Genomic DNA, 14,334 nt, shown 5'->3' on the forward strand with positions numbered 1-14,334 from the left:
ATGGCCTTGTGTTGCTGCACTGTCTAGAACTACCTTAACAAACAGTGACTTATTATTATTATTGACAGTTACCATGGAGAAGAGATGTCACAACTACATAATCATGTGAATTCATTAAATCATCTGACTGTTCCGATGTGTCTGTTAGTAAATGTTTTTATTTCTGAGAAATAATGAATTATTATGAACAATTGACATTCTAGAATTAGTTGTCACTGTGTTAATCACAACCAACATGCTGGATCTCTGTTTAGTTGTCAGTGGTCTAAAATGAGTCTCTCTGGGGAGAGAGAGGGGGACCCTGCCTCTAAAATGAGACTCTCTGGGGAACATGACACCACAGCTAAAAGGTGAGATGACAAGTTTGTTCATATGAAGAGTTTATTTCCAAAATGCTGTATCCCAATCACATTTGTTTTCATCAGAAATGATTGCTCATGGTTACTTTCTATCGGTTCGGTTGCCAGAGACGCGACCCAGTAGTTAAGTCTTTTTGTTCTGTATCTATGGATGAGACCCACTAGTTAAGTCTTTTTGTTCTGTATCTATGGATGAGACCCAGTAGTTAAGTCTTTTTGTTCTGTATCTATGGATGAGACCCAGTAGTTAAGTCTTTTTGTTCTGTATCTATGGACGAGACCTAGTCGTTCAGTCTTTTTGTTCTGTATCTATGGACGAGACCTAGTCGTTCAGTCTTTTTGTTCTGTATCTATGGACGAGACCTAGTCGTTCAGTCTTTTTGTTCTGTATCTATGGATGAGACCCAGTAGTTAAGTCTTTTTGTTCTGTATCTATGGATGAGACCCAGTAGTTAAGTATTTTTGTTCTGTATCTATGGATGAGACCCAGTCGTTAGTTCTAAATGATCCATTGCCAAACTGGGTGGTAACGTTCTTATCCCTTGCTAGCTAGACAACTACAGATAACTTACAGTCACGTCAAACAGTGCAGCCAGAATAACAGCAAAGTAGCTGCATGTAGCGTTTTGGAATGAAACTCTTCTTACAGTACGATTCCCCATCTGAGCTCAGAGTAGATGAGAGATGTAATGTTTGTCTCTGTTGTGTTGAAGTCCAATCAAGCAGGAGAGACCAGCCTCACCTGTGCCCAGCGGTCTGTCCATGAAGAGTGACTGGTCTATGGGTGTACCTATAATGTTTAGAGAGGGAGACTTTTCAACTGGACAAAGGTAAGAGGAACTCATGGGTCATGGTCAGGGAGTTAAACAACACTGTCTCTAGTTATTTCTCCTCTCCCATTTTTCAATTTCTTTTTGTTCTTTTAATAATCCATAGGCTAATCCTTTTTTCCATTTTCAAAGTCCTGAAACAATATTAAACTACCACAACATTCCCTCCCTGTGTGTTTGTGCACTCCTTGCATGTTTTGTCCACAGAAACCAACAGGAGAGATTAGAGTCAGAGGTTCTCAGTGGTCAGTCTTCCCAGAGTCATCAAACAGACCTGGCCTCTATATTCAGTGTATGTGGTCCTGTTATGTACATTTGTTTTTGTTTACCTCCAGTAAAGTTGATCTGTCAATCATTCATTAATGTGTTAATCAGAAAGTATTTATTATCTTGCTTAAATTATTTACTTTATTTATTTCAGTTGCTTGAAGAGAATATTATGACATTTATGAAGAACGAGCTGAAGATGTTCAAGAGGATTCTTAGTCCAGAACTCCCACAAGGCTTTGAGAGTCAGAAGCAGGATAAGGAAGTGGTGGATGCTGAAGATGAGAAGCATGAGAGCAGTGCCAGAGAGGGGGCTCTGAAGATCACACTGCACATCCTGAGGAAAATGAACCAGAAGGAGCTTGCTGACACACTGGAGAAAAGTAAGAGCTGTCTGCCTCATGTTGAATGCTGTTTTACAACAAACATTTAAGATCTGTAGCTAAAGTACAGCTAAAGTAGCCGTGTAACTCAATGACATTGTACCAGACTTAACACAACACCTAGTGAACTCATCAAGTACAGTACCAGCAGGGATGTGTTGTGGTGATTAATTTAGACAAGAGAGAATTAATAATACCATCAATAATATCGATAATGATATAAATCAGTCACACCAGTGTGTAATGTATAATGAAAACATTTACACATTTATACAGACAGTAACAGTAAGATAATATATTATTACAATGTAAACATTATAGCACAGTCTAACAATACTGTAGGCATTAAATCAGATGTAATATGAATATCCTCTGTGTTATTTCTTCATTCAGATGAACTTGCTGTGATTTGCCAACGTGAACTCAAATCTAATCTAAAGAAGAAGTTTCAATGTGTATTTGAGGGGATCGCTAAACAAGGAAACCCAACACTTCTCAATAAGATCTACACAGAGCTCTACATCACAGAGGGTGGAACAGGAGAGGTCAATAATGAACATGAGCTGAGACAGATTGAGACAACAATCAGGAAACAAGCAAGACCAGAGACTGCAATCAAATGTAACGACATCTTCAAACCCTTAACTGGACAAGACAAACTTATCAGAACTGTGCTGACAAAGGGAGTTGCTGGCATTGGAAAAACAGTCTCTGTGCAGAAGTTCATTCTGGACTGGGCTGAAGGAAAAGCAAATCAGGATGTCCAATTTGTATTTTCATTCCCTTTTCGGGAGCTGAATTTGATGAAAGAGAAAAAGCACACTTTGATTGAACTTCTCAATTACTTCTCAATGGAAACCAAACAATCAAGGATCTCCAATTATGACAAGTACAAAGTTCTGTTCATCTTTGATGGTCTGGATGAGTGTCGACTGCCCCTAGACTTCCAGAACAACAAGATGTGTTGTGACATCACAAAGTCAAACTCAGTGGATGTTCTGCTGACAAATCTCATCAAGGGAAACCTGCTTCCCTCTGCTCTCCTCTGGATAACTACCCGACCTGCAGCAGCCAATAAGATCCCTTCAGAGTGTGTTGACCAGGTGACAGAGGTACGAGGGTTCAATGACCCACAGAAGGAGGAGTACTTCAGGAAGAGATTCAGTGATGAGGACCTGGCCAGCAGAATCATCTCACACATAAAGACATCAAGGAGACATCAAGGAGCCTCCACATCATGTGCCACATTCCAGTCTTCTGTTGGATATCTGCAATAGTGCACACACTATCTGCAATAGTGCACACACATGCTGAAACGTAAGAAAGAAGAGATGCCCAAGACTCTGACTGAGATGTACACACACCTTGTGGTGTTTCATACTATAAAGAAGAACGAAAAGTATCTTGGGAAAGAAGAGACAGGTCCACACTGGAATAAAGAGAGCATTTTGTCACTAGGAAAACTGGCTTTTCAACAGCTTGTGAATGGCAATCTGATTTTCTATGAAGAAGACCTGAAAGAGGCTGGCATTGATGTCAATGAAGCCTCAGTGTACTCAGGATTGTGCACACAGATCTTTAAAGAGGAATGTGGGCTTTACCAGGACAAGGTGTACTGCTTCGTGCATCTGAGCATTCAGGAGTTTCTGGCTGCTGTATATGTGTTCCTTTCATTCAGCAACAACAATGAGAATCTAATGGCCAATCCACAATCAACGTCCAGGAACCTTTTTGCACTTTTCAGAAACAAGCCTGGAGTTACTGTCTACAAGAGTGCTGTGGATAAAGCCTTACAAAGTGAGACAGGAAACCTGGACCTTTTCCTCCGCTTCCTTCTGGGTCTCTCACTGGAGTCCAATCAGAAGCACTTACGAGGTCTACTGATAACAACAAGAGGCATCTCACAGAGCCATGAAGAAACAGTCAAGTACATCAAGAAGAAGATCCGAGAGAATCCCTCTCCAGAGAGGTGCATCAATCTGTTCCACTGCCTGAATGAACTGAATGACCATTCTCTAGTGGAGGAGATCCAAAGCTACCTGAGCTCAGGAAGTCTCTCAGAAGCCAAACTGTCACCTTCACAGTGGTCAGCTCTGGTCTTTGTGTTGCTGACTTCAGAAAAGGAGCTGGATGTGTTTGACCTGAAGAAATACTCCAGATCAGAGGAAGGTCTTCTGAGGCTGCTGCCAGTGGTCAACGCCTCCAGAGCTGCTCTGTGAGTACATAACATGATATTTAAGAACTAATCAGCAGGATGAAATATTAAGTTTAGTGAAAAATATGTATTATTGAATAACATATTGAATCAGTACATTGCTGTTCACATTAGTATAATAAAATAACCATACAATTCTAGGAGACGGAAGATGAATCTACTGTATATGTTGTTTGGGAGAATGAACCAAATGCATCTGCAATTGTCCTTCTACACTACTGGTGTTAAATTAACAGTGTGTTTGTGAAATGATGATGATCTCTTTGTCAGGCTGTCAGGCTGTGGAGTCACGGACAAAGGCTGTGCTTCTCTGGCCTCAGCTCTGAAGTCAAACCCCTCACACCTGAGAGAGCTGGATCTGAGTAACAATGACCTGAAGGATTCAGGAGTGAAGCTGCTCTCTGCTGGACTGGGGAATCCCCACTGTAAACTGGAGACTCTGAGGTCAGTATTCCTGTTGTCATGACGTTGGCCTGGGGGGAGGTTTATGACAATCATAAATACCTCTTCCCCCCCTTTTTTCCTCTCTCTACCCTACTGATGTGACATTTAAAAAACCCTTGGTTAACATAGAGTTTCTGGGAACATCAGAAGGTGGGAGGAAATGAACCATATTTTGGTAATCCTACCAGTTGAACATATGCGGTGGTACTTAATGAATATGATGTCAGTTCGGTTGTCATCTGAGATATTCTCATCAATGATAGGATGACATAAACTCTAGTCTGGACATTGTAGTTATCGGATTCACATGGAATTGTTGTTCAATTTAAATGTTTGAATATAGCTTCCAAATGAGAGATTTGGGTTTTCATAAGGTTGCTCAATCAGTGACCCTGTGAAGAGACATAGGCTGTAAACTATGAAAACACACCCTTCTCCCTCCACTATATAAAGTCTTGACGAAAATGTAACCTCCTGTTCCGGGTACATTAGGATGACGATCCGATGTCAGAATGGTTCAGATAATAGCTGTTCCGGTACATTAAGGATGACGATCCAATGTCAGAATGGTTCAGATAATAACTACAGAACGAAGCCAACCTGAGCGTGAGATTTGGTTGCGAATGGTATGAACTCTTATTCACTACAGAAGTGATACCTCCTAGCCGTTGAGTTAGCAACAGCAGCTGAAAAAGTGGGCTAGGAAAGAACAGACAGAGTATCCCGTCTACCACACAACGACATTACTACAACGTATCCAATTTACCAGCAGAGACATTCTTCAATAGAACTCGGTTGGGCAACACGGCCTTCCATCTACCACCAACCTACCGAAGCGCAGCTCAGAGTGAATATTTATTGCATTTTCCTTTTCCAAATGGGCGGTAATTTAGAATGCATAAGATACTGTATTTACGATAGAGACATCGCTTCTCCCTTTGTCCCTCAGTCTTCCCGCTCTTTCACTCAAACCCAGCCCCTTTTCTTTTGTGTAACCAGCTGTCATATCTGTTCCGTCCGGCAAGGCACGTTTTCCTTTATGACATCATTTGTAATCAAGGTATGATTCATTCTGTGTATGTATAATTATGTGTGATTACTTAGGTATTTAGTAAATAAATAATTAAACCCAATTTTGTATTGCCGATTCAACTTGTTAGCCAGGGTTTGTGAAGAATTTATAACTTTCAGATGAGACTGAAATAAGGTGCCGATTAATATTGACTGCTATTGATGTAAAATATTACTAGGTCTTTAAGAGTTTATTCGGAAGATAACTGCTCTATAAATATTATTTAGTGGTGCCCGACTCTCTAGTTAATTACATTTACATGTTAATTACATTACTTTTACAAGGATTTTATAAAATAGCATGTCATATCACTTAATCCGGCATAGCCAAAGACACAACACTGTATTTGGTCAACAAGTGACAACTGTTCACCAGATCCACGTGTTTACCAGACACATAGTCCACATCATATGTGTTTACCAGGAACATAGTCCACACCATATGTGTTTACCAGACACATAGTCCACATCATATGTGTTTATCAGGCACACATAGTCCACATCATATGTGTTTACCAGACACATAGTCCACATCATATGTGTTTACCAGACACATAGTCCACATCATATGTGTTTACCAGACACACATAGTCCACATCATATGTGTTTACCAGACACATAGTCCACATCATATGTGTTTACCAGATACATAGTCCACATCATCAAATCAAATCAAATCAAATTTATTTATATAGCCCTTCGTACATCAGCTGATATCTCAAAGTGCTGTACATAAACCCAGCCTAAAACCCCAAACAGCAAGCAATGCAGGTGTAGAAGCACGGTGGCTAGGAAAAACTCCCTAGAAAGGCCAAAACCTAGGAAGAAACCTAGAGAGGAACCAGGCTATGTGGGGTGGCCAGTCCTCTTCTGGCTGTGCCGGGTGGAGATTATAACAGAACATGGCCAAGATGTTCAAATGTTCATAAATGACCAGCATGGTCGAATAATAATAAGGCAGAACAGTTGAAACTGGAGCAGCAGCACAGCCAGGTGGACTGGGGACAGCAAGGAGTCATCATGTCAGGTAGTCCTGGGGCATGGTCCTAGGGCTCAGGTCCTCCGAGAGAGAGAAAGAGAGAAGGAGAGAATTAGAGAACGCACACTTAGATTCACACAGGACACCGAATAGGACAGGAGAAGTACTCCAGATATAACAAACTGACCCTAGCCCCCCGACACATAAACTACTGCAGCATAAATACTGGAGGCTGAGACAGGAGGGGTCAGGAGACACTGTGGCCCCATCCGAGGACACCCCCGGACAGGGCCAAACAGGAAGGATATAACCCCACCCACTTTGCCAAAGCACAGCCCCCACAACACTAGAGGGATATCTTCAACCACCAACTTACCATCCTGAGACAAGGCTGAGTATAGCCCACAAAGACCTCCGCCACGGCACAACCCAAGGGGGGGGGGGGGGGGGGCGCCAACCCAGACAGGATGACCACATCAGTGACTCAGCCCACTCAGGTGACGCACCCCCTCCAGGGACGGCATGAGAGAGCCCCAGTAAAGCCAGTGACTCAGCCCCTGAATAGGGTTAGAGGCAGAGAATCCCAGTGGAAAGAGGGGAACCGGCCAGGCAGAGACAGCAAGGGCGGTTCGTTGCTCCAGAGCCTTTCCGTTCACCCTCCCACTCCTGGGCCAGACTACACTCAATCATATGACCCACTGAAGAGAAAGGTTGAGACCGAGTTTGCGTCTCTGACATGGGTAGGCAGACCGTTCCATAAAAATGGAGCTCTATAGGAGAAAGCCCTGCCTCCAGCTGTTTGCTTAAAAATTCTAGGGACAATTAGGAGGCCTGCGTCTTGTGACCGTAGCGTACGTGTAGGTATGTACGGCAGGACCAAATCAGAGAGATAGGTAGGAGCAAGCCCATGTAATGCTTTGTAGGTTAGCAGTAAAACCTTGAAATCAGCCCTTGCTTTGACAGGAAGCCAGTGTAGAGAGGCTAGCACTGGAGTAATATGATCAAATTTTTTGGTTCTAGTCAGGATTCTAGCAGCCGTATTTAGCACTAACTGAAGTTTATTTAGTGCTTTATCCGGGTAGCCGGAAAGTAGAGCATTGCAGTAGTCTAACCTGGAAGTGACAAAAGCATGGATTAATTTTTCTGCATCATTTTTGGACAGAAAGTTTCTGATTTTTGCAATGTTACGTAGATGGAAAAAAGCTGTCCTTGAAATGGTCTTGATATGTTCTTCAAAAGAGAGATCAGGGTCCAGAGTAACGCCGAGGTCCTTCACAGTTTTATTTGAGACGACTGTACAACCATTAAGATTAATTAAACACATCATATGTGTTTACCAGACACACATAGTCCACATCATATGTGTTTACCAGACACATAGTCCACATCACATGTGTTTACCAGACACACATAGTCCACGTCATATGTGTTTACCAGACACATAGTCCACATCATATGTGTGTTTACAGTGAAGTTTACAGTTTTAAATTTGGCGCTATGCTCCAGCATTTTGGATTGAGATCAAATGTTTCATATTAGGTGACAGACAGTACAGAATGTCACCTTTAATTAGAGGTTAATGGTGAGAGGTTAGAATGTTTTGTTGTAGCATCTGTAATTCTCTCACTCGTTATTATTAATGATTAATTCATGATATTTCTTAATCATGGAAGTCACAAGCTTGATGTATTCATTGCACTAAACTTTTGACAATTTTAATACACTATACGTGAATTGGTCAGAATACTTTTACTTTTTCAAATAGGGGGACTAGATACGTAAAGTGTGTTTATTTTTCTAAATGGTGAAACGGATGTGTATGAAAATACCCTCAAATAAAAGGTGACATTATATACTGTTACCTTATATGAAACATTTTATCTAAAATTGAAAATGATATAGTTTAGAACCACATTTAAATGTTAGCTTCACCGTCCTAAGATGGCGCCGAAGAGGATGGCTGACGTCTTACTTCCTAATCAATTGTGTTATTTTGTTAGTTTTTTAGCGTTGTTTGTCACATATATTACTTTACTTAGTTTGTACATAATGTTGCTGCTACCGTCTCTTATGACCGAAAAATAACTTCTGGACATAAGAACTGCGATTCCTCACTACGAACTGGAGGAAGCTTTTTCCTTTAACGAGTAGGATATACTACTAATATCCCGGGAACAGGCCCAAATCCCCGTAATTTGCATGAAGAAAAGACGGAGGAAAAGAGGACGCAAATTGAGCTTCTGAGAATCCGTAGGCGAGCGATTAAACTCCCACTGCCATCCATTCTACTTGCTAGCATGCAATCATTGGAAAATAAAATTGATGACCTACGATTACGATTATCCTACCGACAGGACATTAAGAACTGTAATATCTAATGTTTCACCGAGTCGTAGCTGAACGACGACACGGATAATATCGAGCTGGTGGGATTTTTAATGCACCGGCAGAACAGAGAAGCTACGTCTGGTAAGACGAGGGGTGGGGGTGTGTGTCTTTCCGTCAATAACAACTGGTGCGTGATGTCTAATATTAAAGAAGTCTTGAGGTATTGCTCACCCGAGGTAGAGTACCTTATGATAAGCTGTAGACCACACTATCTACCAAGAGTTCTCATCTATATTATTCATAGCCATCTACTTACCACCACAGACCGATGCTGGCACTAAGACCGCACTCAACCAACTCTATCAGGCCATAAGCAAACAAGAAAATGCTCATCCAGAAGCTGCGCTCCTAGTGGCCAGGGACTTTAATGCAGGCAAAATTAAATCAGTTTTACCAAATTACCAAACTTTCCCCCTCAGGAGACTGAAAAGTCTCCCAGTCTCCCAGTACATCACTGGGGCCAAGCTTCCTGCCACCCTGGACCTATATAATAGGCGGTGTCAGAGGAAAGCCCATAAAATTGTCAGAGACTCAAGTCACCCTCGTCATAGACTGTTTTCTCTGCTACCGCACGGCAAGTGGTACCGTAGCGCCAAGTCTGGGACCAAAAGGCTCCTTAACAGCTTCTACCTCCAAGCCATTAGACTGCTGAACAGCTTCTACCCCCAAGCCATAAGACTGCTGAACAGCTTCTACCCCCAAGCCATAAGACTGCTGAACAATTCATCAAATGGCCACCGGACCATTACATAGACCCCCACTCTCCCCATCCATTTGGTTGTACACTGCTGATACTCACTGTTAAATATCTTTGCATAGTCACTTCACCCCTACCTACATGTAAAAATTACTTCAACTAACCTGTAACCCCGCACTCTGACTCAGTACTGCTACCCCCTGTATATAACCTCATTATTGTTATGTTATTGTGTTACTTTAGTTTATTTGGTAAATATTTTCTTAACTCTTCTTGAACTGCACTGTTGTTTAAGGGCTTGTAAGTAAACATTTCACGGCAAGGTCTACCCTTGTTGTATTCGGCGCATGTGACAATTAAAGTTGGATTTGATTTTGATTTGATTTTGTTTGGTGTGGACTGAATACTCAATACAATCTAAATATGATACCTCACTGTCTAAATAGATATGGTGTGGACTGAATACTCAATACAATCTAAGTCTGATACCTCACTGTCTAAATAGATATGGTGTGGACTGTATACTCAATACAATCTAAATCTGATTCCTCACTGTCTAAATAGATATGGTGTGGACTGTATACTCAATACAATCTACATCTGATACCTCACTGTCTAAATAGATATGGTGTGGACTGTATACTCAATACAATCTAAATCTGATACCTCACTGTCTAAATAGATATGGTGTGGACTGTATACTCAATACAATCTAAATCTGATACCTCACTGTCTAAATAGATATGGTGTGGACTGAATACTCAATACAATCTAAATCTGATACCTCACTGTCTAAATAGATATGGTGTGGACTGTATACTCAATACAATCTAAATCTGATACCTCACTGTCTAAATAGATATGGTGTGGACTGTATACTCAATACAATCTAAATCTGATACCTCACTGTCTAAATAGATATGGTGTGGACTGTATACTCAATACAATCTAAATCTGATACCTCACTGTCTAAATAGATATGGTGTGGACTGTATACTCAATACAATCTAAATCTGATACCTCACTGTCTAAATAGATATGGTGTGGACTGTATACTCAATACAATCTAAATCTGATACCTCACTGTCTAAATAGATATGGTGTGGACTGAATACTCAATACAATCTAAATCTGATACCTCACTGTCTAAATAGATATGGTGTGGACTGTATACTCAATACAATCTAAATCTGATACCTCACTGTCTAAATAGATATGGTGTGGACTGTATACTCAATACAATCTAAATCAGATACCTCACTGTCTAAATAGATATGGTGTGGACTGTATACTCAATACAATCTAAATCTGATACTTCACTGTCTAAATAGATATGGTGTGGACTGTATACTCAATACAATCTAAATCTGATACCTCACTGTCTAAATAGATATGGTGTGGACTGTATACTCAGTACAATCTAAATCTGATACTTCACTGTCTAAATAGATATGGTGTGGACTGTATACTCAATACAATCTAAATCTGATACCTCACTGTCTAAATAGATATGGTGTGGACTGTATACTCAATACAATCTACATATGATACCTCACTGTCTAAATAGATATGGTGTGGACTGTATACTCAATACAATCTACATATGATACCTCACTGTCTAAATAGATATGGTGTAGACTGTTTACTCAATACAATCTAAATCTGATACCTCACTGTCTAAATAGATATGGTGTGGACTGTATACTCAATACAATCTAAATCTGATTCCTCACTGTCTAAATAGACATGGTGTGGACTGTATACTCAATACAATCTACATATGATACCTCACTGTCTAAATAGATATGGTGTAGACTGTTTACTCAATACAATCTAAATCTGATACCTCACTGTCTAAATAGATATGGTGTGGACTGTATACTCAATACAATCTAAATCTGATACTTCACTGTCTAAATAGATATGGTGTGGACTGTATACTCAATACAATCTAAATCTGATACTTCACTGTCTAAATAGATATGGTGTAGACTGTTTACTCAATACAATCTAAATCTGATACCTCACTGTCTAAATAGATATGGTGTGGACTGTATACTCAATACAATCTAAATCTGATTCCTCACTGTCTAAATAGATATGGTGTGGACTGTATACTCAATACAATCTAAATCTGATACCTCACTGTCTAAATAGATATGGTGTGGACTGTATACTCAATACAATCTAAATCTGATACCTCACTGTCTAAATAGATATGGTGTGGACTGTATACTCAATACAATCTAAATCTGATACCTCACTGTCTAAATAGATATGGTGTGGACTGAATACTCAATACAATCTAAATCTGATACCTCACTGTCTAAATAGATATGGTGTGGACTGAATACTCAATACAATCTAAATCTGATACCTCACTGTCTAAATAGATATGGTGAGGACTGTATACTCAATACAATCTAAATCTGATACCTCACTGTCTAAATAGATATGGTGTGGACTGTATACTCAATACAATCTAAATCTGATACCTCACTGTCTAAATAGATATGGTGTGGACTGAATACTCAATACAATCTACATATGATACCTCACTGTCTAAATAGATATGGTGTGGACTGAATACTCAATACAATCTAAATCTGATACCTCGACTGTCTGTCTTTTGACTGATACTTATTTTTAAATGGTCTGGTCAGTGAACAGTGTGTTTGTGAAATGATGATGATCTCTTTGCAGGCTGTCAGGCTGTCTAGTCACAGAGGAAGGCTGTGTTTCTCTGGTCTCAGCTCTGAAGTCAAACCCCTCACACCTGAGAGAGCTGGACCTGAGCTACAATCACCCAGGAGACTCAGGAGTCAGACTGCTCTCTGCTGGACTGGAGGATCCACACTGCAGGCTGGAGAAACTCAAGTATGTAGAGGGTTTATGTCAATGTTCATATCAGACATGTTTGAGTTATCAGGCCAGTTAAGACAAACATTCTTACCACCACTTGGACAAAGTTATATGCTGACTGTGTGTACGTGTGTGCGTGTGTATCCCTCAATGACTGTCTGTTCTTCTGCTTACCGCTACAGTGTGGAACATGGTGGAGAGTACGCAATGAAACCTGGCCTTAGAAAATGTGAGTGTTGACTGCTGTGAAGAATATGATTAAGAAAAAGTCTTAAATTCAAGTTAAGTCAAAGTCAAAGACCACCATCATGACTTACTTGGTCATATTAAATATCAGCTGTAGTTCTACAGAAGCAGAAATCAGGGACACCAAAGTTTAGAATGAGTTGCTTTGACTATGTGTATGGCGTGTTACGCTAGAAATGTGTGTGTGTTCATGAATATGTGTGAGTGTGTGATTAATGGGAATAAGTGTATTGTATTTTACTATACAGTATAACATATGATCATTCAACAAGTCTCAAGTTACCTTCTCCTGTTGATACCTAGACACATCTACATTCAGTGAATTAGTGAAAGGTGAGTTAACATTCTAATGTGAATGATGATGATTACTAATATTGTGTCTGGTTTCATCCATCAGATGCCTGTGATCTCACACTGGACCCGAACACAGTAAACAGACTCCTCTCTCTGTCTGAGGAGAACAGAAAGGTGACATGTAGGAGACAGGAGCGACGGTATCCTGTTCACCCAGATAGATTTGAGGACTGTGAACAGGTGCTGTGTAGCGAGGGTCTGACTGGGCGCTGTTACTGGGAGGTAGAGTGGAGTGGGGGAGGGGCTGTTATGGGAGTGACATATAAAGGAATCAAAAGGAGAGGAGAGGGCATTGACTGTGGGATTGGATACAATGACAAGTCCTGGAGTCTGGTCTGCTCTGACTGCAGTTACAAGGCCTGTCACAATAATAATCACACTACCATAGACGTCCACTCATCCAGCTCCCACAGAGTAGGAGTGTATCTGGACTGGCCAGCCGGCACTCTGTCCTTCTACAGAGTCTCCTCTGACACACTGACCCACCTGTACACATTCTACACCACATTCACCGAGCCCCTCTATCCAGGTTTTAGGGTTTATGATGTTACCTCCTCAGTGTCCCTTTGTCAAGTGGTCACTGTGTCAAACACAACATGATGTTTCACTCCAGTCATGGGTTTTATGTTTGATCACAATATGACATTTAAATACATGGAGGAACACACACACACACCAGTTTGGATAAATTTTTTCCTGGAAATAATAACCATGGTAACTCTGTCCGTCTCTTTCTGTGATCCTGCGCCCTGTGAGAACACACACACGGTACACACACACACTGTACACACACACTGGACTCACACACAAACACACACACACACACAGGACACACACACGCAACGGACACACACACACACGCACTGGACACACATACACATACTGGACACACACACTGGACAAACACACACACTGGACAAACACACGCACTGGACACACACACACTCATACATAAATGGCCCCGGAGAAGAAGGCAGACGTTTTATGTGCCCCCAACCGATTGTGTTTTTTGTTAGTTTATTTGCATTGTTTGTAACTTATTTTTTTCTTATTTTGTACATAATGTTGCTGCTACCGTCTCTTATGACCAAAAAATAACTTCTGGACATCAGGTCTGCAATTACTTACCACGGACTGGCAGAATCCTTTTTTTCCTTTAACGAGCCCGACGCAAACAATATACTGCTTTCTCGGGAACAGGCCCAGATCCCTGTGATGTGGCAGGGCTTGCAAACCATT

General features: G+C 40.9%; 2 protein-coding genes across 2 annotated transcripts; both read left to right on the forward strand.

The window, feature by feature from the left end:
- Window positions 1-258: 258 nt before the first annotated feature.
- Window positions 259-2,990, forward strand: LOC110485297 (NACHT, LRR and PYD domains-containing protein 3; the record flags this gene model as incomplete). The annotated part of the gene is made up of 5 exons (XM_036939613.1): window positions 259-350; window positions 1,073-1,189; window positions 1,397-1,481; window positions 1,611-1,839; window positions 2,233-2,990. Coding segments are annotated over exons 1-5 (1,269 nt in total), but the record flags the coding sequence as incomplete, so codon positions are not given.
- Window positions 2,991-12,457: 9,467 nt separating this feature from the next.
- LOC118937855 (stonustoxin subunit beta-like) lies at window positions 12,458-13,935 on the forward strand. Its single transcript, XM_036939633.1, has 3 exons — window positions 12,458-12,510; window positions 12,678-12,724; window positions 13,139-13,935. The coding sequence occupies exons 2-3, from the start codon at window positions 12,703-12,705 to the stop codon at window positions 13,693-13,695; spliced, it is 579 nt and encodes a 192-aa protein (XP_036795528.1). The 5' UTR covers window positions 12,458-12,510; window positions 12,678-12,702; the 3' UTR covers window positions 13,696-13,935.
- The last annotated feature ends 399 nt before the right edge of the window (window positions 13,936-14,334 follow it).

The sequence above is a fragment of the Oncorhynchus mykiss genome, chromosome 12 (genome assembly GCF_013265735.2).
Source record: "Oncorhynchus mykiss isolate Arlee chromosome 12, USDA_OmykA_1.1, whole genome shotgun sequence".
Classification (NCBI taxonomy): Eukaryota; Metazoa; Chordata; class Actinopteri; order Salmoniformes; family Salmonidae; genus Oncorhynchus; species Oncorhynchus mykiss.